The 22,956-nt window shown below is 43.9% G+C and overlaps 1 protein-coding gene across 17 annotated transcripts in view; it reads left to right on the top strand.

Moving 5' to 3' along the window:
* MYBPC1 (myosin binding protein C1) overlaps positions 1-22,956 on the top strand; it is a 323,873-nt gene that overhangs the window by 188,646 nt on the left and 112,271 nt on the right. For all 17 annotated transcript variants that reach the window (XM_078675170.1, XM_078675161.1, XM_078675152.1 and 14 more), the window contains 2 exons: positions 12,721-12,827; positions 18,012-18,148. In XM_078675170.1, coding sequence (XP_078531296.1) covers positions 12,721-12,827; positions 18,012-18,148 — 244 coding nt within the window. The remainder of the gene's footprint in view (positions 1-12,720; positions 12,828-18,011; positions 18,149-22,956) is intronic.

The raw sequence follows: 22,956 nt of genomic DNA, 5'->3' as shown, positions 1-22,956 counted from the left end.
GATCTGAGATGGAGCCTAAATAGAGGATATGAGTTAGTAATTCTTCCTGCTTTACGCAGAATCTACAGCATCTGTCCTGCTCTTCCCGGATTCTGCAGCCATACCAGTATGATTTTATCAGGATTAAGTCCAGTCGTAGTATCAGTAGCTCCTGTTTTAGTGCTAGATTAAAAGCTTGGGAGTGGTAATTCCGCAGTACCCCTGGATCATATAAAGCAAACTACCAGCAAGTTCTGGGCCAGGTTCTTGATTGTTCAAATGTCCTAATCCCTGGAAATGACTTTTGCTAGTTTAGTTATTAGTCTAGAGGCAGTTGATATTGGAAAGTGGTTGGACCAAATCTCTTGCGCCTCTAATGAATCCAGTGCGGAGCGAAAATACGTATGCCAATTAACCCGGGGATTCTTTCGAGTTTCCCAGGATATCCTTTTCAGCGTGTTTTCTTTAGCTTGTTTAGCTTCATGCAATAGATTAGAAATGTGGCTTTAACTGCCCAGTGTTGTTAGATCAAGCAACACTATTGTCTTATTTGAGCATGTTTCGTGTAATTCGAAAGGTAAACATCTCTTCAATAGGACATTGATTGGGCCCTATTGAGCCAGCTTGCCATTCTTTTTCTGAAGGTTATTGTTTCATGTGTTATTGTTGGAAGAAGTAATTTACTGCCTATCACCCCTTGTAGTGGCCTTAGATCTGGTTTCATCAGTGACTCCCGTGATTTCCTGAAGGCCCATTCCAGCGAGTTTGCTGCGGCCTGTTGTGAGTGGATTTGAGCTGAAGTGCGGCCCCTGTGTTCCAGCCACACTCCCAGATATTTATAGGCTTCCATGACTTCCACAGGACTTCCCTCAATAGACCAGGCCCATCTTTTTTCATTTTTTATAAGAATTTCATGACTTTTGTTTTTGCAGTGTTTATCTTCAAGTTATTGTTTTGGCAGTAGGCTGCTGGTGCACTAAAGAGGCACTTTAACCCAATCGGTGTCTAGTTAGAGCAGCACCGTATCGTCTGCATATTGTAGCAGTTGTATTTTGGAGCCTGCCTTTTTTGGTGGAAATGATCTTGTCATCTTTAGGGGAGTTGGCAGGTCAGCAAAATACACACAGAATATGAGTGCTGCAATATGCAACCTTGTTTAAATCCTTTATCTGTCATGATTTTAGCGATGATGGCCCATCCTGCGCTGACTTTTATTTTGGCCCAGGTATCTGTATAAAGAGAAATTATGGCTTTTAATAGAGCGGGAAGGGAATTCTCCAGGCATTCAGTTTTGACCAGGGCCTCATTCTGGAGACACTATCAAATGCAGTTTTAAAGTCTATGAAACAGGCGTACTGGGCCGGCCGTGCCCTTCACTGCCATAGTTGCTTCGCTAAAGTGAGACAGACAGATGAGATTGTCCTCGATGTGGCCTCCCCTTTCAAAGCCTGTTTGATTAATTGGGACTAGTTTAATGCCATCTGCCCAGGTTTGGAGTTTCGAGTTTATAACGCTGGTGAAGAGCAGTTAACCTGTGATTCTCTGGAAGTGATTGGAACCCTTTTTTGTGCATTGGTACCAATAGCCAGCCTTTCCATGACTTGGGATGGTTGTCCCTATCAGATATTGCTGGGATAAGGGTGCCATAACCGAGGCCCGTCTGGCGGGGGCCCAGTTATATACTGCTGCTGGGATTCCACTGGGGCCTGGTGTGCCACTTGGATGCATTGCTTTAATTGCTGTGGTAACCTAAGCCGGATTTATTGTGATCAGGTCGCCGGTCGGAGTGATGGCTGGTCCTGGGGGAAGGTAGGTAATTGTGCCACAAGCCGTGTGTTCCTTTTGGAATTCCGTTTTGTCCTTCCCCTGTTCCCTGTATAGGCTTATGACATATGATTCCCAGGCAGTGGGTGCAATGTTGCCACCTATCATGGGAGTCATTAGATTTAGGTTTTTATTGATCCACCTCTAGAGTTTCTGGTCTTTTGATTTTATTATCATAAATTATTCGGCCCATGATCTGGCTCCCTCTTAATTTCTTTGAATGTTTGTTAATGTGGTAATCTGCAATCACATCTAGCTGTTCTCCCCCCTTGTTTCTAGCAGGTTTGAGGATTTTATTGAATTGTTGTTTTAAAGTGCTAAGTTGGTTTTTGCTACCTGTTGCTGGCCTGGGCTCAGATGCGTCCTTATTACTAACCAGAGTTACATTAACGCTGTCTGACACTTTTAGATATGTGACCAAACGACCCCAAAGATTTAATTTGGGAGGCTCATTGCCTATCTTTGGAATCGCCTCCAGGAAAGAGTACATGCATGTGGCATATTCTTCTTGCTTGTCCAGGTCCTACCTTATCCTACTGATGGGTTCCAGTTCACTTTGCTTTCCGATCAGGGCGATTTTCTAGGCTTCACAGCTGAGGATGGAATAGTTGCTGGCTAAGGTTGTAACAACTTTAAATTGACTATACGTTGGAAATAAGCCAAAGACACCCACATGTAGTCGCGAGTTGGCCATCCTACAAGGGGAAGAGTGCATGCAAGCTGCAGGGATATACAGGACCGCTCTGCCATTTATGACGCAGAGGCCCAGTTGATTTATTTGCACTGCGAACTCTTTGCCTTGCTTGTCGCCTCTTTGGTATTGTGCTTTAATTGGTTGGATATCCCAGATCTCATCTTGTGAACCTATTAGTCAGGCTGTTATTTTGATCAACTTGTATTAAATTGGAGTTGAAGTCGCCTGTGATTATCCACATAGCATCCAGGTGCGCAGCACTGAGATCCTGGAGAATTGGGAGCAGAGATTACAGAGTTGTTTCCGTTTTTAGCTGATGGGATGTAAGACTCACAAAGCTCACCTCCCACTCTAGGACTCCCACAACCCACTCATGTTAATAGATTTGTTCACACATCCAATGACACCATACTGATGCAATTTCGTGTGAATAAATCTATTTATATGCACCAATTGGTATTTCCTGATTAGTAAATGTGGGTGAGCACTAGCTAGTAAATGTATATTTTTACGACCCTACGTTCAATGTAGGTGCACAAATACCTTTGTGAATCAGGTCCTAATAATCACCTCAGACGGCACTGCAGTAACTGATGGGAAGCAAGCTAGCACTTGACAGTCATTACTACGTAAGACATTTCTAGGCTACCACATGCTCACTATAAGACCTGCCACCATTGTCTTGGGTCTCCCTAACATTTTTCGCTGTTGTCTCCTCTGTTTTTGCTGGTATTAGACGTTCTGGGCGCTGTGCCACTGCCATCCAGTGCCACAGCGCGAATGCTCCCTATGGTAAATTGACTATATGAATTGGTATTCCCATAATTGACTCATTTGGTTTACCTGTTAGTCCCTAGAAGAGTGCACCGTGCGTGCCCGGGGCTGGTAGAGCAAATTCTGCTGGTCAGCCTGCAGCGCTGATTGTGCCACCCACAGAAGCAGCTTGTATGTCCAGGACTGCCATGTTGACTGTGAAGTGTACCCACTTCCCAGTCCCTAAACCTTCCCTTGGCACCATGTGAGTCACCCCTATGGCAGGGTGCATTGTATGTGAAAGGTAGGACATGTCTTGGTATGTGTAACGTCCTAATAGTTAATTACAGCCATTTTCGTTTTTCACTATTGCAAAGTTCTCCATAGGCCAGAATGGGCAGTTTGGTTATTACACCTTATAATTCTAACTGACTCAGGGAACATGGTGGAAAGTTGAGTTTAGTATGCCTGAACTCAGAATGATAAAATACATCTTTTAGTGAAGTTGGTTTTAACATTCTGTGTTTGAAAATACCGCTTTTAGAAAGTAGGTATTTTCTTGCCTAAGCCTTTCAGTTTGCTCCGCTGTTCTGTGTATTGGCTGTCTGGTTTTGAAGGGACAGGGCAGGCTGAGTCAGACCTAGATTGATTAGAGAGATCTGCATTTGGCGTAGGGGAGGGGTGACCCTTTTGATCTGAGCAGGGCTGTGCCTGGCAAGGTGAATGCTGGCTCCACCTCCCACTGGGTGTCTGATGGCAGACCCCCTCTTTCTGAAAGGAAGGATACAGCCTTGTAAACAAAGTGCTCCAGGACTGAGCAGAACCGGTTGTGGCTGGGTTGTGACTTGTGACTGTTTAGAACAAAGACTTTTGGGGTATAAATATCTGTGCTGAAACCCCTACAATTTGTATTACTTCTGGATGGCAAGACGAACCTCTGCCCGTGTAACCAAGAAATCTGCAGGAGTTGGACTGTCCCTGTGCCAGTGTGCTGTTTCTGGGGTTGGCCTGCAGTGGTTACCAGTGGACTTGGAAGAATAGGGGAAAGGACTTGAAGAGAACTTTCACAGATCTTGCTGAAGCAATCACCCATGGGCTTGAATTGAGATTGCCTCCTGCTGAAGTCTCAGGCACATTAGACTTCACCATCAGCCTTCTGAATCCTCTCAGCGAGGACTTCTATTTGCAGGTGAGGCTACTGTTGAGAATTCCAGGGCCTCTAGTTCTACTGCAGAGAACGCAGGCTGAAAATCACCGCTAATGCGTCTTTGCGAGCTGCTGCAGCCGAAAGCGCCATTTTGGGAACCACGCTGCTGCACCCGAGTGCTCGCAACCTGAAATCATCGCACTGCACGTTTGCGGGGAGCTGCAGCTGAGAGCGCCATCGAGAATCATCGCACTGCTGCCGCTGAGTGCTTGCAACATCAAGATCATCGCATTGCATCAAGAGCGTTGCATCCCAGCGATCGGCGCATCAAGATATCGCAGCGCGAATGCATCACAGCCGCCATTTCCATCGCATCGCACCAGGATTGTCGCTCCCGAGCAGAGCGCCATTTCTTCGCATCGCAACCTGCTCACAGCACGCATCAGCAGACCGTCGCATCGTCTCCTCCCTAGCGGCAAGGATTCATCGCATCGACGGCCTCGCGTGCAGAAGTTCATCTCATCTCCTTCCCTTGCATCAGCAGATCGGCGCACCGTCTCCTCCCTCGCGGCAAGGAATCGACGCATCACCGGCCTCGCATGGAAAGAATCGACGCTACTGCTTCATTGCAACATTTTGCTTATTTGCATTGCCAATCCAGGTACTTTGTGAGTAGAAAGGTCGCAGAGACCACTGCTTTGAACTGAACTCTTTTTGCACACTTTAAACCAATTTTGCAGCATTCTAAGAGTATTTCCATTTTACAGTATGGTGGCTTTTTGTCGTTTTGGGTCTTGTGATAAGTCTATATAAAGATACTTATATTTTTTATAACTACTAGTGTGGTGTCCTGTTGTAGTGTTCTTCACTGTGTTACTATGTATGGTCATATATGCTTCACTCACTGCCTCTGAGATAAGCCTGTATGCTTGTGCTTCGTTGCCACAGGGTTGAGCAGGGGTTATCAAAGGGTGTAGCCCCCTTACTCTGACTTAGGAAGAAGGGTCCCTACTTGGACAGTGGCCAACCATTGCCAACTAGAGACCCCATTTCTAACACTCACCAGCATTTTCTTAGCAATAGAGGTAGCAGTGGTTGAAGATTGCAACACCCTCCTAAATATGTTGACTATCTAATACAAAGTGTAAAGAATATGCAGCCATTCTAATAGTGGTCCAAAGTATCTGATCAAATGCATGTACATTTGACACAAATTCATTAAAGGAAGGTACGCATAAAGGACACCCCTGTGTCTGCCAAGAGAATCTATGTATCCATCTCCAAGCTGTTAAAGGGTCTCCTACATCCATCACCAAGCTGCCAAAGGTTATCCCAGCTAGAGTAGTGTCTAAATCCCTCTCCAAGCTGCCAAAGGTTATCACAGCTACCCTAGCGCCTACATTCATCCTCAGACAGTCAAAGGTGACCACAGCTAGCCTAGGCTTACGTCTCTCCCCCTTGGTTTGGAATGTTGTAACAAACTGGGTTACTGTTGAGAAGTATGAACCCTTTCTCAAGCAGAACCCCCAATTCTTCTCAGGGTGAAGTCACAATCAAACCCTAAATTAACCTGTGCTCCACCCTTGGGCATCTTGGCACAAAACAGTCGGTCTTAAATCAGAAGCAATGTGTAAAGTATTTGTGCAACACTTCAAACAGTAACACACCATAAAAGGAGGCCACAACAGTATTAGAAAAATAAAGTGTTTTTAATAAATAAAACAAGACCAAAAGGACAAAAATTTTATAGATATTGAATTTTAAAGTTTTCAGAAAAAATCGCACCAAAAGTCATAAAGCGACAACTGTGGGTATCTGGTCACGCTGGACTGGGACAAAGTCACAAGTTCAGGCCAACCTTGCTGGAGCACAGGCCAGCTACACTGACCCAGTTAGGCCCACTGAACAAAAGTACCTTCAGTCCTGCTTTGGGGAGCTTTGTTTGGATCCACGTCAAAGATGGGTTGCGCAGCCCCAGCGGTGCATCAGTTCCGAGATACGGCAAGGCTGCAGTGCAAGGCCCTTTATCATCCTACCTGACAGAGCATTCATAGGTCAAGAAGTGTACTGAAGTGGTGGTGCTTGAGGTCCTTCTTTTATACACAGCTTCTAGAGGCATGCCTTTGAAGTACACATATTTCCTGCCTTCTCTGCCCTGACTCCAGACTAACTGCATCGGATATGCAATCCTTTGTGTGAAACTAGGACATTGTCTATTCAGGTGTGAGACTGGGTCTAACTGCTCCCTCCCATCCTGCCAATGATGGCCCAGCCAGTCAAACTTAAGCACCCATTGTATGTGGCTGCCTAGGAGGAATACACAAACCCCAACTTCCAACTACACCCAGTCATGTGACCAGAGCCAGGCTACAGGCACCAAATGGTGAAGACAAGAAAATGCAAACTTACTAAAACTGACATTTTTAGAACTGCAATTTAAAATCCAACTTCACCATAAGAGACATAAAACATGACCTTTTTATCCCTTCCCATTTGCAAATTACACTTATAAAATGCAGCAAGGCAATTTCAATGTTAATCTATTGGAGAGATAGCCCTTGCAGTAGTGAAAAACAAATGTACCGTAAGAGCTTTTTACTACCTGCACAGGTAAAACTAAAAGAATATGTCCTACTTTTTAAATACATTGCAACCTGCCCTTTTGGCTGTCCACAGTCTACCGTAGGGATGACTTATATGTACTAAAAAGGAAGGTTTGGACCTGGCAAAAGCTTTATGTGTCAGATTGAAATGGCAGTTTAACACTGCACACACATACTGTGCAATGGCAGACTTGGGACATGTTTAAAGGGCTACTTAAGTGGGTGGCACAATCAGTGTTGCAGGCCCGCTAGCAGCATTAAATGCACAGGCCCTGGGTACATGTAGTACCTCTGTACTAGGGGCTTATAAGTAAATTAAATATGACAACTGGGGATAAGCCGGTTTTACCATGTCTAGAAGAGTTAGCACATACACTTTAGCACTGGTTAGCAGTGGTAAAGTATGCAGAGTCCTAATAACAGCAAAGCGAGATTAGACAAAATGGAAAAGGAAGGCAAAATGTTGTGGCGAAGACCACCCTAAGGCTGACACCTAGTGCCCTTCTTCTTTCATTCACTTTTGTCATCCTTGTAACTTCATGCTGCACAAATTCCTAAGATCTGGGCTTCCGAGTTTAGTGAGAAATACAGAGCCATGACTGTTGCTAGCGGATTTACCAGCATCATTCATGTATTCATTCTCCACTCAAATGCCACCAACAAAAGCGCTTAAGAATGACCCTCTACCTTTGTGCAGTGTCATGATGTTTCACGTTGTCACCAATGCAACCAAAATACTTCAAGGAAGCACATTTTCCAGAAAACTCATTCTACATGCAACAATTAAACAGAACAGCAGTTAAATGCCCCTCTAAATGGTGACAGTGTTAAAACATGTATGCCTTTATTAAATGCCTGGTTGTCAATGACACAGTTACTAATGTCATTCTCACTTACCCTGTCTGTAGACACCATTCTAAAATGCCAGCATTTATAATATGTTGATATCTTGCGATTAATGACAATTTTCGGACAGGGAGCAATTATTTAAATAGGTGTTTGTATTGTATTGCTTAGAGTGATGAACGGTCCAAACCCTGTTGCTCTGATGTTCAGACAATGATATCTGAATATGAACACATCTTTGAGATTCTGTTTTGAGTTATCACTGTGGTTTATGTCACCCTGTGGCTTATGTCACTACTATAGCGACTCCAGTAGAACTCAGTAAGGACAATGACATCATCCTTGTCATGGCGTGCACAGAAAAGCAAGAAACAATTCATTTGTGCAGGGCCTCCGACTCTAATAGTCTGACTAGCTCTCCTCACCTTAAGCACTGGCAAAGCAAATTGGTCTGGCTTTTTTGAGCTGTTGTCTTTGGCGATACTGAACAGCATTAGTAAAAAGCTTTGGCAAAGCCAATAGGTCTTTCCTATGCAAGAGCTATTGGCTTTGCCAATGTGTTTTAGCCATGTTGTACACCAGCGTGGTTGCTGTTCGGCATGTCTAAAAGTAAGTGACATAGAGGAGAGTGCGGTGGAGTGTTGTAGAGGGGAATGGCGAAGAGTGGAGCAGAGTATTGTAGAGTGGAGTGAAAGAAAGTGTTGTGTATTGAAGAGGCATAGAGTGGAGCCACTTAGAGTGTCGTACAGTGGAGTGGCATAGAGTATAGTTGACTGGTGTAGAGTGAATTGGAGTACAGTGTTGCAGAGTGTAGTGGCGTAGAGTGCAGAGGTGTACAATGCAGCAGCGTAGAATGAAGATTAGAGTGTTGCATAGCAGAGTGCAGTGGCATAGAGTGGAGTGGTGCAGAGTGGCAGAGTACAGTGGCATAGAGTTCAGTGGTGTAGAATGGCACAGAGTGCAGTGGGGTAGAGTGGTGCAGAGTAGAGTGGAATAGAGTGGTGCAGAGTATAAATATAGTGCTGTAGAGTAAAGTGAAAAAGAGTGCAGTAGCATAGAATGTAGTATTGCAGAGTAGAGTGACGTAGAGTTCAGTGTTGTAGAATGTAGTATTGTAGAGTAGTGTTTCGTAGAGTGCAGTGGTGTTGAGTAAAGTGGCATAGAGTGCAGTAGCTTTGAGTACTGTAGTGCAGAGTAGAGTGTAGTGCTGCAGAGTGCAGCAGCATATACTAGAGGCTGCAGACTAGAGTAGTGTGCAGCGGCATGGAGTCGTGTGGAGTGGCATAGAGTAGAGTGGACTGGTGTAGAGTGTGTTGGCAAAGAGTGTTGCAGAGCATAGTGATGCAGAGGGCAGTGGCATAGAATGCAGTGGCATATAATTCAGAGGTATACAATGCAGTGTTATAGAAGCAGTGATGTAGATTAGAGTAGTTCATAGTAGAGTGCAGCGGCATAGAGTGCAGTGGGGTAGAGTACAGTCAAGAGGGGTTGAGTAGGGTACAGTAGAGTGGCAGAGTGCAGTGGTGCAGAGTGGAGTGGCGTAGAGTGCTGCAGCACAGAGTGGAGTGATGCAGAGTAGAGTGGGATAGAGTGCATTGGCATAGAGTGCAGAGTAGAGTGGCGGAGAGTGCAGTGCCATAGAGTGGAGTGGCGCAGAGTGGAGTAGAATGGCATAGAGTGCAGTGATGTAGAGTAGATTGTTTCAGAGTAGACAGAAGTAGCGTATAATAGAGTAGTGCAGGGCAGAGTGCGGTGGTGTAGATTGTATTGGTGTAAAGTGGTGTAGAGTGCAGTGGCATAGAGTGCAGAATATATTAGAGTGGCGTACAGTGGATTGGTGTAGAGTGCAGGGGTTTAGAGTTGAGTGTTACAGAGTATAGTGCATTTGTGTAGAGTGTATTGCCATAGATTGCAGAGGTGTATAGTGCAGTGTTTTGGAGTGGCATAGATAGAGTGGAGTTGTGCAGACTAGATTAAAGTGGCCTAGACTGGAGTGGTGTAGAGTGCAGTGGTGAAGAGTGCAGTGGTATAGAGTAGAGGAGTACAGAGTAAAATAGAGAGATGTAGAGTGAAGTGGTGTAGAGTGGTGCATAGTGGAGCAGACTGCAGTGCAGCGTGCAGTGATGTGGAGTGCTGTACAGTGGAGTTGTGCAGAGTAGAGTGCAATGGCATGGAGTGGTGTAGAGTGGAGTGGAGTATGCATGGTGAGGTAGCACACTGCCATTACAGACAACAATTAAAATGACCATTACATTTGCACTGGCATTCCAAACTATACAGCGCACAAGCGATAATGTCTGGAAATGTAATCACCTAGTGTAATAATTTAATAAAGTATTTGTTTCCAACACACTTCAGAATTAATACAAAAATGTGCTTCATTTGTATTCCCAATTCTGATATATTCTGAAATATTTGTACAGTTCATATAAATATTATTGTGTGCTAGAACACATTTTTCCTACCCCCAGTATCCAGCCAGATTGTCACATAAATCGTCCCTCTTTGAAGTCAGAGAAAGACAACACCAAGCTCCCACAGAAGACAGAGCCTGGCATTGGACCTCGGCCTTTGAGTGCACAGCAAATGTGACAAGATAAGAAAACAAGTCCAGTTTACAGAAAGGAAAACTCGTGGAACAATACAAGGGGAGTTGGTGTGAAAAGGCAAGGCTTTTCTCCTTGGGATGGATGAACTCACCCAGGGCAGCCTAAAACAAATAAAGGCAGAAAATATGTAGTCTGAAAATGTGAGTTACAAACCACAAAGCTAATAGTCAGCAATGGGCACAATTTATTCCTAGGGAAGCTTTCTGAATGTCCCATAGATGTCCTTAGCAAACCAGACAGCTGTGCTGTCTGGTACACATTGACTGAAAAAATAATGATTTTTCCCGATGCTGTTTAATATCGGTAAAAACAACAAATAGGTCTGGCTTTTGGAAGCTGTTGACTTTGGCGATGCTGAACACCATCAGTAAAAAGCAATGTTTTTCTCGGTGCTGTTTAATATCTGTAAAAACAAAAAAGGTTCAATAACATGGCCACTGTCGGTGGTTGTGTCATTCTGTAGGCGTGCACGCTTCATTATGCATGCATGTGCCCATAGAATTTTCCTTTATGTTTTTTTACTAACCGATCTAAGATGGCAAGCGCCATTTAGACCGGTCAATAGAAAAATACTGTGTAAGTGTGCGAAGGGAATTTTGTGACGGGCCAACAGCAATGTGCTGCCTGGCCATCCAATAATATATATTTAACAAATATATCTTTTTAAAATGCGGCAGAGGTGGGGGGCAACTAAGGGGTGGGTTGGGGAAAAGTTGAGTGAAAGCAATGGGGAATGGGCAAGTACATGAGAGACAGAGAGACATGGGGGCAGGAGAAGAAATGCAAGAAGAGGACAGCAACATGGGGCAGTGGGAGAAGAACATGACAGTGACATGGAGCATGCTGGGTAAAGAGGGGACGTACTCCGAAGGGAGAGTGGGCAGCCTAGAGATCGAGAGAGAGCAAACAGAGCACGTGGGGTGGTATTTTGTCGGGAGAGAAAAACAAGAGGGAAAGTGCTGGAAAACTAATGCACTGTGGTGGAGTGCTCTAGCTAGAAGAAAACAAATGTTCACTTAACCAGAGCAGTAAAAGGAAACAAATCAGCCAGTTAAGGGAATTGTTAATAGTCTGTGCTCTAGGGGAGTCGCAAATACATGATGAGCAAGGAAAGTAATGTAATAAGAAACAAGCAAATGAGAGTGACAATAAAGCCAATTATTGGTAATAAATGGGTGGGCTGTTTGCCCCTGTAAGTTCTTCGTAACCCCACAATAGGTCTTTTGTAGCTTGTTCTGTCCAGTTGGCTTCACTTAAAAATATCCTATTCCCCGCCTTAGGAACTAGTAAACCACAATTCTTACATTGTGTTTAGCCCGACCTCTGATTAACCAGCCTAATGAGAGCCTCACCATCACAGAGGTAACATAGTGACGTCAAAACTATGAGATGCCTGAAAGTTTGGCACCTCCACTCACCTACTTAAGACACTTTGTTCCATCTAACTTGGTATGCCTATCATTGCACTGAGGCTTCCATAGGTCTCCCAACTCTACCAGTCCCTAAGTCCACTTCCCTACCAGTGAAACCATGGGGTTCTTCTGTAATTTACATGCAGTTAATTCTGCCCAGTGACCAACAGAACAACAGCAACTATGAACTAAACACTTGTATCTTGAGATGACTAGGATACATATTACCTATAATCTGAGCTACTAGAATTATGTGGCAGGAGAGGGCCAAATTATGCGGCAGGGTTAACTAAATAATGTCGCAAGAAAAGACAAATTATGCAGTGTGTTGTGGCCCATTTATGTGTTGTGGCCCATTTTCTGATAGTATTACTTTTTGCAATCTTTACATTTGTTAACACTGTCTGGAGATAGGTTGCACCACAGTTTAAGACCCAAACGTAGCGATAAGCAATAGAAATGTGCCCAGTCAATCTTTTCAAATGACCTTCCACTGCTCAGCAACATGTGTCGTTGTGATTTTAATAATGTTTGAACTGTTTGAGCTACAAACAAAATGTTTTTTGCTCAAATCTGCAGATTATGCAGCAGATGGTAGATTATGTGGCAAATTCGGCAGAGTGAAAATAGACCGAAAAACGCAGTGGCTCTGCCTGTAATGTAATAAGTATTTCTGCAGAAGAGTCAAAATGGCTATGCAGAACTCATGCTGACTCCTGATAACCTTTCCAAATACACTGTGCACTATTTACAATGATGACGCTGATGAAATGTACAAACAAGGGTGCATAATTAATGTTTCACCTCTTTGGACAACCATTGTTTTTTAACCATGCTCATTTTATCTTTAAAGAATCCACAGGTTAATCATAGCAAATTCCCTGGTGGAAGATGACGGAGATTATGGATTTGTACCAGACCTGTACTTAGTGAACATCCCTGGCAGAGTTCATGTGATAGGTAGGTGCTGATGCTGCCTTGGGTTGGAGTTAAACCACATTGTGGGCTGCGGGGCTTTCCATGTTGACGTCACTGCTGAAATTAAAAAGCATTGGCAAAGCCAATAGGTCTATTTAATCCAAGAGCTATAGGCATTGGTAGTGTTAATGCATTTGTGTATCGCGCTGAGGCTGGTGTTTTTTACATACATGTTCTCTGCAGTAGAACAGTCCCATAGCTGGTGTTGGCTATTATGTCACCACTGTGTACTGGAGGAGCTTGGTTTTGCGCATTAAAATTTAACTCCTGTACCTCCTTCCTCAATCAGGTGAGTTATTACCAATTGACCACTCGCGGTCAGGTCCTTGGCTGCCATGTCCGATGTTTTAAATACTGTACTTAAGTTATTGCATTGCCAAATGCTCAAAAGAAGTCACATAAAACGACAACCGCAGCTCAACCTTCAGCATTCAATTCTCAAAACTGATTCCTTCATACCACTTCTTAAATTTACAATCTCAAGAGCCAATTAAAGAATAGATCAGCAATCCCTTTAAGCAGGCCCCTACCAACATCTAGGCTCAGTTCAGCTTGGAGCACCTCCAAGGATTATGCTTCACATATTCCTGCATTTAAAGGACTAATGAGCAAAATAAATATTCCAGAATCAAATGTAAACATTCTTTATGTTGAGATCTCTCAGCTGGGGCAGGCCATGCACTTCAGACTGCAAGGCACAAACTGTGGATAACTCAAACGAACTAAAGGAACCATTCTACATGTAAGGTTTTTAACGCCACTAAAATTACTAGAAACATATTGGATTTACTTGCAGTATTTAAGTGCAAATGCTGTTATTGTCATAAAGTTCGCCACCTCTTCTACTGAACCTCACAATACGGTTCAAATTAGAAGAATATTATCACTGCAAATTGTAACAGTGACATCATATTATCACTGCACATTTTAACAGTGACATCATACGTGTGCAACACTATTATGGAAAGGATTTGAGGGGAGGACTGGTGCAGCCTTTTAGCACAACACAAGATCTAAATAATATGTCTGATGAAGACTCCCAGGTAATACTTCAGGTGAAGTAAAAGACACCGAAGGAAACTAAATAAGAGTATTGCTTGCCAGACATTAGATTCCTTTATGATTTAGGTGACGGGGGTAATGCCTTTTAAATACAATTAAGTGCAATAAAATTAAAACATGGTTAATGTCATCCTTATTTCCACAAGAGGATTGTGTAATTACAAAAGGAGCAATGCGAACGTTCGAAAATCACAAGACATGCAAGTTAAAAAAAAGGAAATAACTATGCATGAAAACCCAAAGTTAAGTGGCAAGTCTGACCTGGGACAGCTTGGAGAGTACCACACGAGCTTGGAGGCATGAGTGTGAGCTGTGTAAATTCAAGGCCCATTTGTAACATCTGCATGCGAATTCTCAAGCTAATTTTACTCTAAGCTGTCAGCCAGCTGGGCTGGCTCATCCTCAGACCTGCACATTGTGTGCACGATTGAATTAGCCTTCGTGTACTTGCTTGGCTTAAGAGGCCTCACCTCACATTGCCTGTCAGGCAGCCTCTAATGCTGGAGTAATGGTTTTGAAACAACATAAGGTGCAGTAATCACCCCCATAAATTGGAGTAATGAAACGTCCTCGATGAACCCATTTCTATTTGTTTGTTTGTTACATGCACTTTACCAAAGGGGCTGTGGAAAGAATAGTTTGTATCGTGGTGTTCGCTCACTTCATAAATCTAAATTCTCCAGGTCTTTCAATACCTTTATCAGTCAAGCACTTACAGAAAACATGTCAGGATGGTACAATGTATTCTGAAGATGTGTAAATATTATACCCCCCGCAACCCCACCACTCCAGGTTGTTACATTAGTTAATAGACTGGCAATATTTGTATTAAGTCTGAGCACTGTAGCATTCTGAAAGTAGCAGCTCGTCTAGATGTTCACTTCAAATAATCATTGCCATGCATTTAACAACACACTGCAGTAAAAAGATGTTTAAAAAAAAACACACTGCAGGCAGTTCCTGTTGCACGGCCATACAAAGACAAATCAGGTGAGCAAAAAAAATACACAAAGCAGAAACCTACCTAGAAAAAGCTACCCACATAAAAAAGATTTGGGATCAAATGGCCTCCGTCCTTTGTATTTAAAGACAACAAGACTTACCCTAAACATCTGTGAGTTCTTGAGAGAGCTGAACACACAACAAAGACATATAAACAGTGTCTGACATTTGACTTCAGTCTTGGAAAGTACAGCCAATGTGATGTGATAAGAGAAAGATTTACAAGCTTGTTTACAGAGGAGCTCTCAGGGAGTTAAAAACAAGACTAATCGTTTGAACTGTTTTTTCAACAAAGAATAAAGTAGTGCATAAACCAGATGCTGAAATGGTGACCAGTGGATTGGTGTAGCACTTGGTCCCAGCTCTCAGGGAGGGCTAAATACAGGAAGAGGTATGACAAATGCATGCCATGGACAAATGGGGAGAAAGAATAGTGAAGCGAAGATGGAGCTAGAAAATGGGAAGCCTATGGGTGGGCTAAAGCCCACAAAGTATTTACAGCATGTCTCAAAGATACAGCGCAAGCGCTGTCTAGCCGAGACCTAAAAATGATGTATATAGACAACAAACTGGGTGCTTTCACAGTATTATTAGGTCTAAAGCATTACATTTTATAATAAAAATGTAGCATATATCTCCCCAAACAATACTGTCAGTTATTTACAGACTTGTACTGATGTCAGAACATACCAGCAATAAGAAAACTACTTTGTTACTCAATTGTAATTATTTAATACAATATGTATAATGATGTCACTACCGCTGCCATGTATTCCAACTACCTGTTGCTACAGAGTTTGAAAGCTTGCTACACCATCCTTCATGACCTAACCAATGAATGAACAGAGTCCTGTCACTAATATTGGGGCAGCGACAGGAACACTCATGTCAGAGATTTCATTCCATATTGGCTGAAACCTGGAAGACCAAAATGGCCTTGAGGCTTCCTACTGCCTGACCTGCAGATAGCCGACAAGATGTACTTAGGTCAGGGGAGCTTGACCTGCGACTTTTGTCTTGTGGTACACTAGGCCCTTGCCGAGCTGGAAACATTCCGTAATGGCTCAAATGTCAGCCCAAAGCCTAAGAACATAGTTGTGAGAAGGCGGGAAAGGCTGAACTTTTTTGTCACTATTTCAAATGCTCCATATCCACATTAGACAAGCCCAGATGGGGGGCTTCTCTTTCGGCGTGTGTGCCTCCAGGTTGTGGAATACTCTTCCCTTGCTTAAGGCTACTTTCAGGAAAAATCTTAAAACCTGGCTGTTTAGACAAAGTTATTCCCCCTAGTGCCTTAGCACCAGATTTCGACAGGTTCTCGCCCCATTTCCCCCTCTTTTAGAGGCCCTCTTTTAGGGAACACAGGGCTCTCATTTAAAAGTAGGCCTTTCTACCTCTTACAAAGCTTTCACAAGCCATACACGATTGGCAAACCTAGCCGTATTTATTGCATTCTGAGACTTACAGTTTCTATTTACAATTTCTTTTTAAATTACCAATCCCAGAATATATATGAATCCTTGTGGTAATTAAAACACCCACTGATTTTAGGACATGAAATACCTCAGAGTTCCAGGACCACATAAGACACTCATCTTTTGGCCTAATAACTAAATGGTCCCAGAACTCGAGTGATTCTTTCTACCATGCATCTTATGTTCAGAAAGAAAAACAACTTTAGCAGAACTCCCTGCTTGGCGCTAGGTGTATGTTTTCTGTTCACTCCATCAAATATTATAATCTCTGTAGTAAATGATGTACAAGGCGGTGTTGGCCCTTATTCTCTCAAGGAAAAAGTGCTCCATTCTCCTTCCGTGAGCTGTAAAATGCTGTTATCATTGAGGAGAAGTGGCCTCTGACACCTCTGGCCCCAGTCCTCACCAATGGTGAGAATATGGTTATAATGTTGAGCAGGGTTGAGTGGGGCTCCTTTTTTTCTCAATTAGTTGTAAGAGGGAGGACATTACAGGGCCTACAAAAGGGATACAAATGGGAAGTGAGGAGGTGATCAAACAGGTACAAAAAGTTGCATTCAGCCTTAAACTTAATCATACCGCATGGCTGGCCTATAGTCACAATTGTATTATTGCGCTGCTGTCAGAAACACAGTTCTGCAAGAAGGTTGTTCTGGTGTTTTTGTTCTGTGTTTTGAAATATCAACAACAGACACATTGTGCTCCCAAAAGATCATGACCAAAATATTGAGGACCAAAATATCGAGAAGGTAAGTAAATATAAGATATGTGTAGATTTACTATTCTGAATTCCATATCTACATACCTTGAAGACATATATATTGTCAAGTTAAGTAAAGTAAATCTATACTTGCCTATCTGCACTTATGTTCATGATATTTTGGTCCTCCCTAGTTTAGCCATGATATACTAGTAGCATGATATTCCAGAGTCGATATTAAGGTGGAATACCCCAGAACCTTATAAACTAACTGTGCCTTGGGGGCCTATTTGTCGTAGTTGTCAGAGAGCGGATCATTGGTAAGCTCCAATAAAGTGCCTACACGCTCTCACCTGTGATCTTGTGTCTTGTGGCTATGCAGCACATGCAGCCTAGCATACCGCTTTTGTCAGTCCACGTTGTGGTAACCCATGGGTAGTGGTGTTTTCCATGAAAAAATGTTTCCAGGACAGAAAGCTGTGACTTTCCTCCATAAGAAAGTCCATCATTGGTAGACTGGTTTGGTGACACAAATCCCTGTCTATTGTGTGAAACTCAATATCAAGAGTTTTTTTTCGCTTGTTGGCCTTTGCATCCTGGGTCCTTGTAGTTTAGCATTTTTCCAGCATGCAAATGGGATATATTGGAACAACTTGAGATTTCTGCTGCACAATGTCTGATGCTCTAATTATGTTATTTTTTTGCATTGTAGCATTTATATAGCGCTCACTACCCTGGGTGAAATGCCCTTTTTTTGGAAGTGTTAGGAGTCAGTGTCGTGCATATATTTGAACCGACACCCTACTACACACATTGTGCATTGTAAACAATCTGTATCAAATGATGAAGTGTATCGTATGACTAGCTTATGAACAGTGGACTATGAGACAATTTATAAAATAATGAATCTTGCATCTTCCATTGCAGATCCGCCAAAAATCCACTTTGACTCTCTTAATTACCCAGACAACACTGTGGTTGTCGTAGCTGGGACCAAACTGCGTCTTGAAATCCCAATCACTGGAGAGCCAGCTCCAAAAATCATCTGGAGTAGAGGGGATAAGGTATGTCATTCATCACACACTCCGAAGAGAAATATTTTTACCACAAGGAAATATTTGAGCTCCTCCATGTGGAAAGACATGTCCTGGGCAATTCTACGTCTTTGGCCTAAGAATGCATGAGTAGGCAGATTGTCACTGGAAACTGAATTATTATTGCTGTAAAAAAGTCTCTAAAAATTATGCAAACGTTCTATTTTTTTGTATATTGAAGTCTCATCTTTGAAGGAAGTATACAAAAAAATAAGAAGTAATATATAATTACACATTGGGATCAATTCACAAAATAAGTAGTAGTTCTCCGCTTGCAGGTGTACATCTACGTACAAGTGTGCATTTACTTCTTTCGAGGCGTGGCCCCTGCAGGTAAGAGTGGGGGGGGAGCAGAGGAGGGGGGGGCATTCTGATCCAACATACGACGATGGTTGAAACATTTTATTGAAGTTTCCCTCGTCGTCGTAAGTCGTAAGTCGAACCCCCCCCCTCCACCCCGGCCTCAGCTCTACCATTCTTGACTGCTAGGGCCGTGCCTGCTTCTTTCTGGTTTTCATAAACGTTGCAAGGAATACGCATGCAAAGCTGGGATGTGCAGGTTTCACTGTGTATTCCTTTGAAGATCATATGGCATTCCCTTCCCAGCCTGAAAATACATTTATATCAGTCCTTGGTTGGAGGAAACATCCAGAGTGGAAAGAGGAGGGAGAGGAGTTTGTGAATGGCATCAAACAGCCATATTTGTGGCCTTTCAAAACTTCCAGGGCTGAGCAACCTGTGGAACACCCACTTTCCCACTTCTAGTGGAACGTGTGAGTGCAGAGAACTCCTTAGTCGAGATGGAGATCTCTCCACGCATACACGTGCTAGTGCCCGCCAGGAATCCCTGTACGAGTTCTTGGCAGGTATAAGTAAAGTAAGTTTATGACCAAATTTACCTTTGTGAAGAGGCCCAGAAGTATTTTGGACATGGCATCTATATAATCATTGGGTAACTAAGACCCTGGTGTTAGTCTAAAATGAGCACAACCTTTATTGGCACTCTTTTAAGAATTGTCATTGATAGGGAGCAGGGTGCAACTTGTGCTGTCTCCCAATTTACATTCACATTTACAACTAACTTATCAAAATGTAAAACAAATGAGGGAAGAACGCATATAAACTGAGTGCAAGTACCATTTGCATGCATTAGCCTTAATTTCTGTGCCAGGCGAAATAGCGGGCACTAAAGATGGAATAGCCATTTAAAGCTGAGCCTGACTTGAGTAACATGTCTTGATATGGCTTCTCAGGCCTAAAAATGACAAGAGATTGCTTGTAGCCCCTGCCTTCTCTTTCTCATGCCACAAGTAAAGTTACAAATATTCTTTTTTTATTAATCCATGTTACACATTAGACTTCACAACTTTCAAAATTAAAGTGCCCAGTGCCATCATGCTAGCTCCAAGCCATGTGACTTGAAACACTTTCTCTACTGGATTTTGTGTGGTGAGAGTTGTAACAACCAAAGAGCTGAAGCATGATGAAGATATGGAATTTGGCTTTCCATCACTGTATCTTGCACCTGCACCACAGTCAGGATATGAAAAACAATGACGACTGAAGCCTAGTTATTTTGATTTTGCGGCAGAGACGAATGGGGCTTGTAAAATGGTTCTAGGTTTACATATCTACTACTATGTTCCGTTTTTTAGCTCTCCCTTTAATTTATCAATACATTTTTCAATGCAGTATACACTCGTTGAACAATGAAATCAAGGCAGTTTGTTGTATGAATAATTTATGTACACAATGCTGTCCTGTGCTTTGTTGCACTATATGCTTTTCTAACAAACGCATGACTTTTCAAGTAACACAAAGATAAATGAGCAATGTTCTCTTTTTTTTTTTTTTTGCAGAGTTTTATATATAGCGCGAACTAGACCCGAACCGAATCAGGTATCAGAGCGCTTTACATATCACCAGTTACGTTACATGAGGACATACATTCATTTTAAGCACGGGGAGATTAAGTGATTTGCCCAGAATCACAGGAGGTTTTTTGGCGTCGTTATCGAGACTCGAACCCAGATCCCCAGGTCCGAGGTCGAGCGCCCTAGCCGTTAGGCCAACTCCTATAATATCTGTGCCCCAATGTAGGTGGCATCTAAAGTAGACATTTTTCAATGTTATGCTCTTATAATATTCATGCAGTTATTATGGAACTTCAGTGATGTCAATTATTGTAATGCCATCATGTTTTAGATCATGTGACATTGGATCCTAGGAAGATTCAGGGTCTAAGGCTGTAAGCTATCACTTCCTGTTATGTCTTTAAAGTCAAAGGGTGCATGATGTCACTTCCGCTACCCATGACATTTTGGTGAATCGACAGTCATGATCTGTGCCGTCTAATAACTTTCAGTTGCGCATCACGGAGTGCCATTGTCTGATCAGCAACTAATACACACCACAATGTGTGGTTACAGGAGCATGTTCTTGCCAACAGAGAACTGCCAGTGCACCCCTAATAGAGGTGAGTATTGTCATCCAAATAGAAATATACCCCAACTACATGAAAACACTAGTGCAACTCTCGACTCTCAATGGTACAACTAGAAGGGACTTATTGAAACAATGTACATAGTTATCCCAATTATGCAACAGTGTGATTGATTATCTAGTCACTATCATAACAACAAATAACATTAGGACAATCACAGGTCAGTTCTTTGATTACAGCCAAACCATCATATAGAAGATAAGACCCACAGTGGGAAGACAGTACCCAAAATATCAACGTAACAGCTGCACGCTTCTACACAAATGAGAAAGTCATTGTAAAAATAAATAGGAGCACACCTTCAACAATAAATATAGAACAACTCCTGAAACTCGCCCTTTTGTGAGAATATATCATACAGGATAAAACAAGCCTTAGCAAACAAAATCAGCGTCACCCCACTGAGCAGGCCTACAAGGAAAAAATAAAATGATAATAACTCATTGTTATTATCATTTGATTTTCCGTCCTTGCTCAGCTGGGTTGGGGCAGGGCGGGGCTGCTCTGCTCACAGAGCAAGGCAGGAGTGGTGTGCCCACTCCAAGTGTGCAAGCCGCTTTGGCCAGCGTCTTAGGCCAGACAAACCGTCATGCGCGCTAAATTACAGTCTGGGTGCAGAACATGCCCAGCCTCCCATTCCCCGGCTGAGATTTTTGGGGCTGCCAATGCCTTATGCACTGGTACTGGAGCAGAAAACTGCCATGAAATCCGCATCTCGTTTCTTGGATACAAGGTAACAAACACATCCTAAAAGTATCTTTGATTTGGAGCTTTATCTGTCCTGACTCCAATAGCCCCTAAAGCCCTTGCATAGTCACACGTCACCAGTCATATATAGCCTGATCACCTGTCATGAGTTAATCCCACAAAGTTACAGAAACAATTGCACATGACTAGTGAAGCAGGATGTGTAGGCAAAGCGCCTAGTGATGGGCGCAGCAGACCTTTCTCCCATCTTTATGCAGCTTCAGTCACAGACCCATGCAGATCTGTGTTCACTGCAGGCAGCCTGGAATAGCATGAGAATAATGTGTGAGCTACAAACACCACCTTGCACGACGCGGACTCATCATACAGGAAGATGTGACCAATAACTCAGAGCATCATTATCCAACGTCAAGAAAAAAAGATGAACTGTCATTTTTTCTGCCCTGATGGAGGATACACATTTCCCTCGAAACTCTGGTTTTGGGGGAGGAGCCAAGCTCGCGTCCGAGATGGCCGCGTTTTAGCTCGGCTCCGTTCGCTTTCCTGTCTGGAACGTCTATCCTGTGTTTTATCCTGCCCCGGGAAGTATTCTTTGATAGACTATGGAACTACGACATTTCACAGGCACTTACCGTTTGATCCGTTTGTTCCTGGGTGCCGCCGATCCTGGGCTGCACCCTTGTCTGCTTCGGGGCCTCCGGAGCGAGCGGGCCTGACACTCCTTGGCGGCGCCCGGGCGGGGCGGAGCGCTGTGGCCGGCCCTTGGTGGCGGTGTGGGTTCGGTCGGAGAGGCCGATGTGCAATTAGACCGATTACGGCTATCCGGGCCTGATCCGGCGGTCCTGCGGCCTGGTGTTGGGGCGCTGCCTTCCATGGACGGGGTTGACCGTGTATGTGGCCCATCTCCCCTTTGTTCTCCGGTCCGGCCATTTTGAGTCCCTCCGCCCGGACTCGGAGAACGGAGCCGGTAGCGTGTGGGGAGCCGGCGACCCGCCTTCTTCTGGTAGCCCCCCTTCCTGCTCTGGTGGTGCCTCTGCTGGTGGTCGGCTGTATCCTGTTTGCCCCGCTGGTGTCCGGACGGGGGTCGGAGTTTGCCGCGGCCCCTCCGGGCTTCTAAGATGGCGGCCGACCCCATGTCTCTCGGACTGGCCGAGACTGGCGACGCTGGTCCGCCGCATGGCACGTTTGCTGAATACCGTAAAGGTGAGCCTACGCTTGGTGACATCCTCGCCGCCTTGCGCTCCTGGAGTGCTCCCATGGCCGCGCCTATCATTGACCTGGAGGAGGATCATTTTGCCGGGCCTGCCGAGCCCCCCCCGGTGTGTGCGGCTTCATCTCTGTTGTGTGCTGCTGGAACTTTCCTGGAGGTCGTGGACCCGGCGGCTACCGTTGGTGTGGGTGTACGGATGTCTACTGCCCTCCTTCATCCTGTGCTCCCCCCTGTACAGGGGGTCCGCCGGCCGGGTCCCTTCCGGACCGGCCTTGTTGGATCTCCCTTTCCCTTTTTGCCTCGAATGGCCGAACGAAGATCCTGTCATTGCTCCGCCGGATCGGCTTCCCTCATATT

This window comes from Lissotriton helveticus, chromosome 1_1, assembly GCF_964261635.1.
Source record: "Lissotriton helveticus chromosome 1_1, aLisHel1.1, whole genome shotgun sequence".
Lineage (NCBI taxonomy): Eukaryota > Metazoa > Chordata > Amphibia > Caudata > Salamandridae > Lissotriton > Lissotriton helveticus.
Note: the sequence above shows the minus strand (reverse complement) of the source record. Positions and strands in the feature narration are given on the sequence as shown.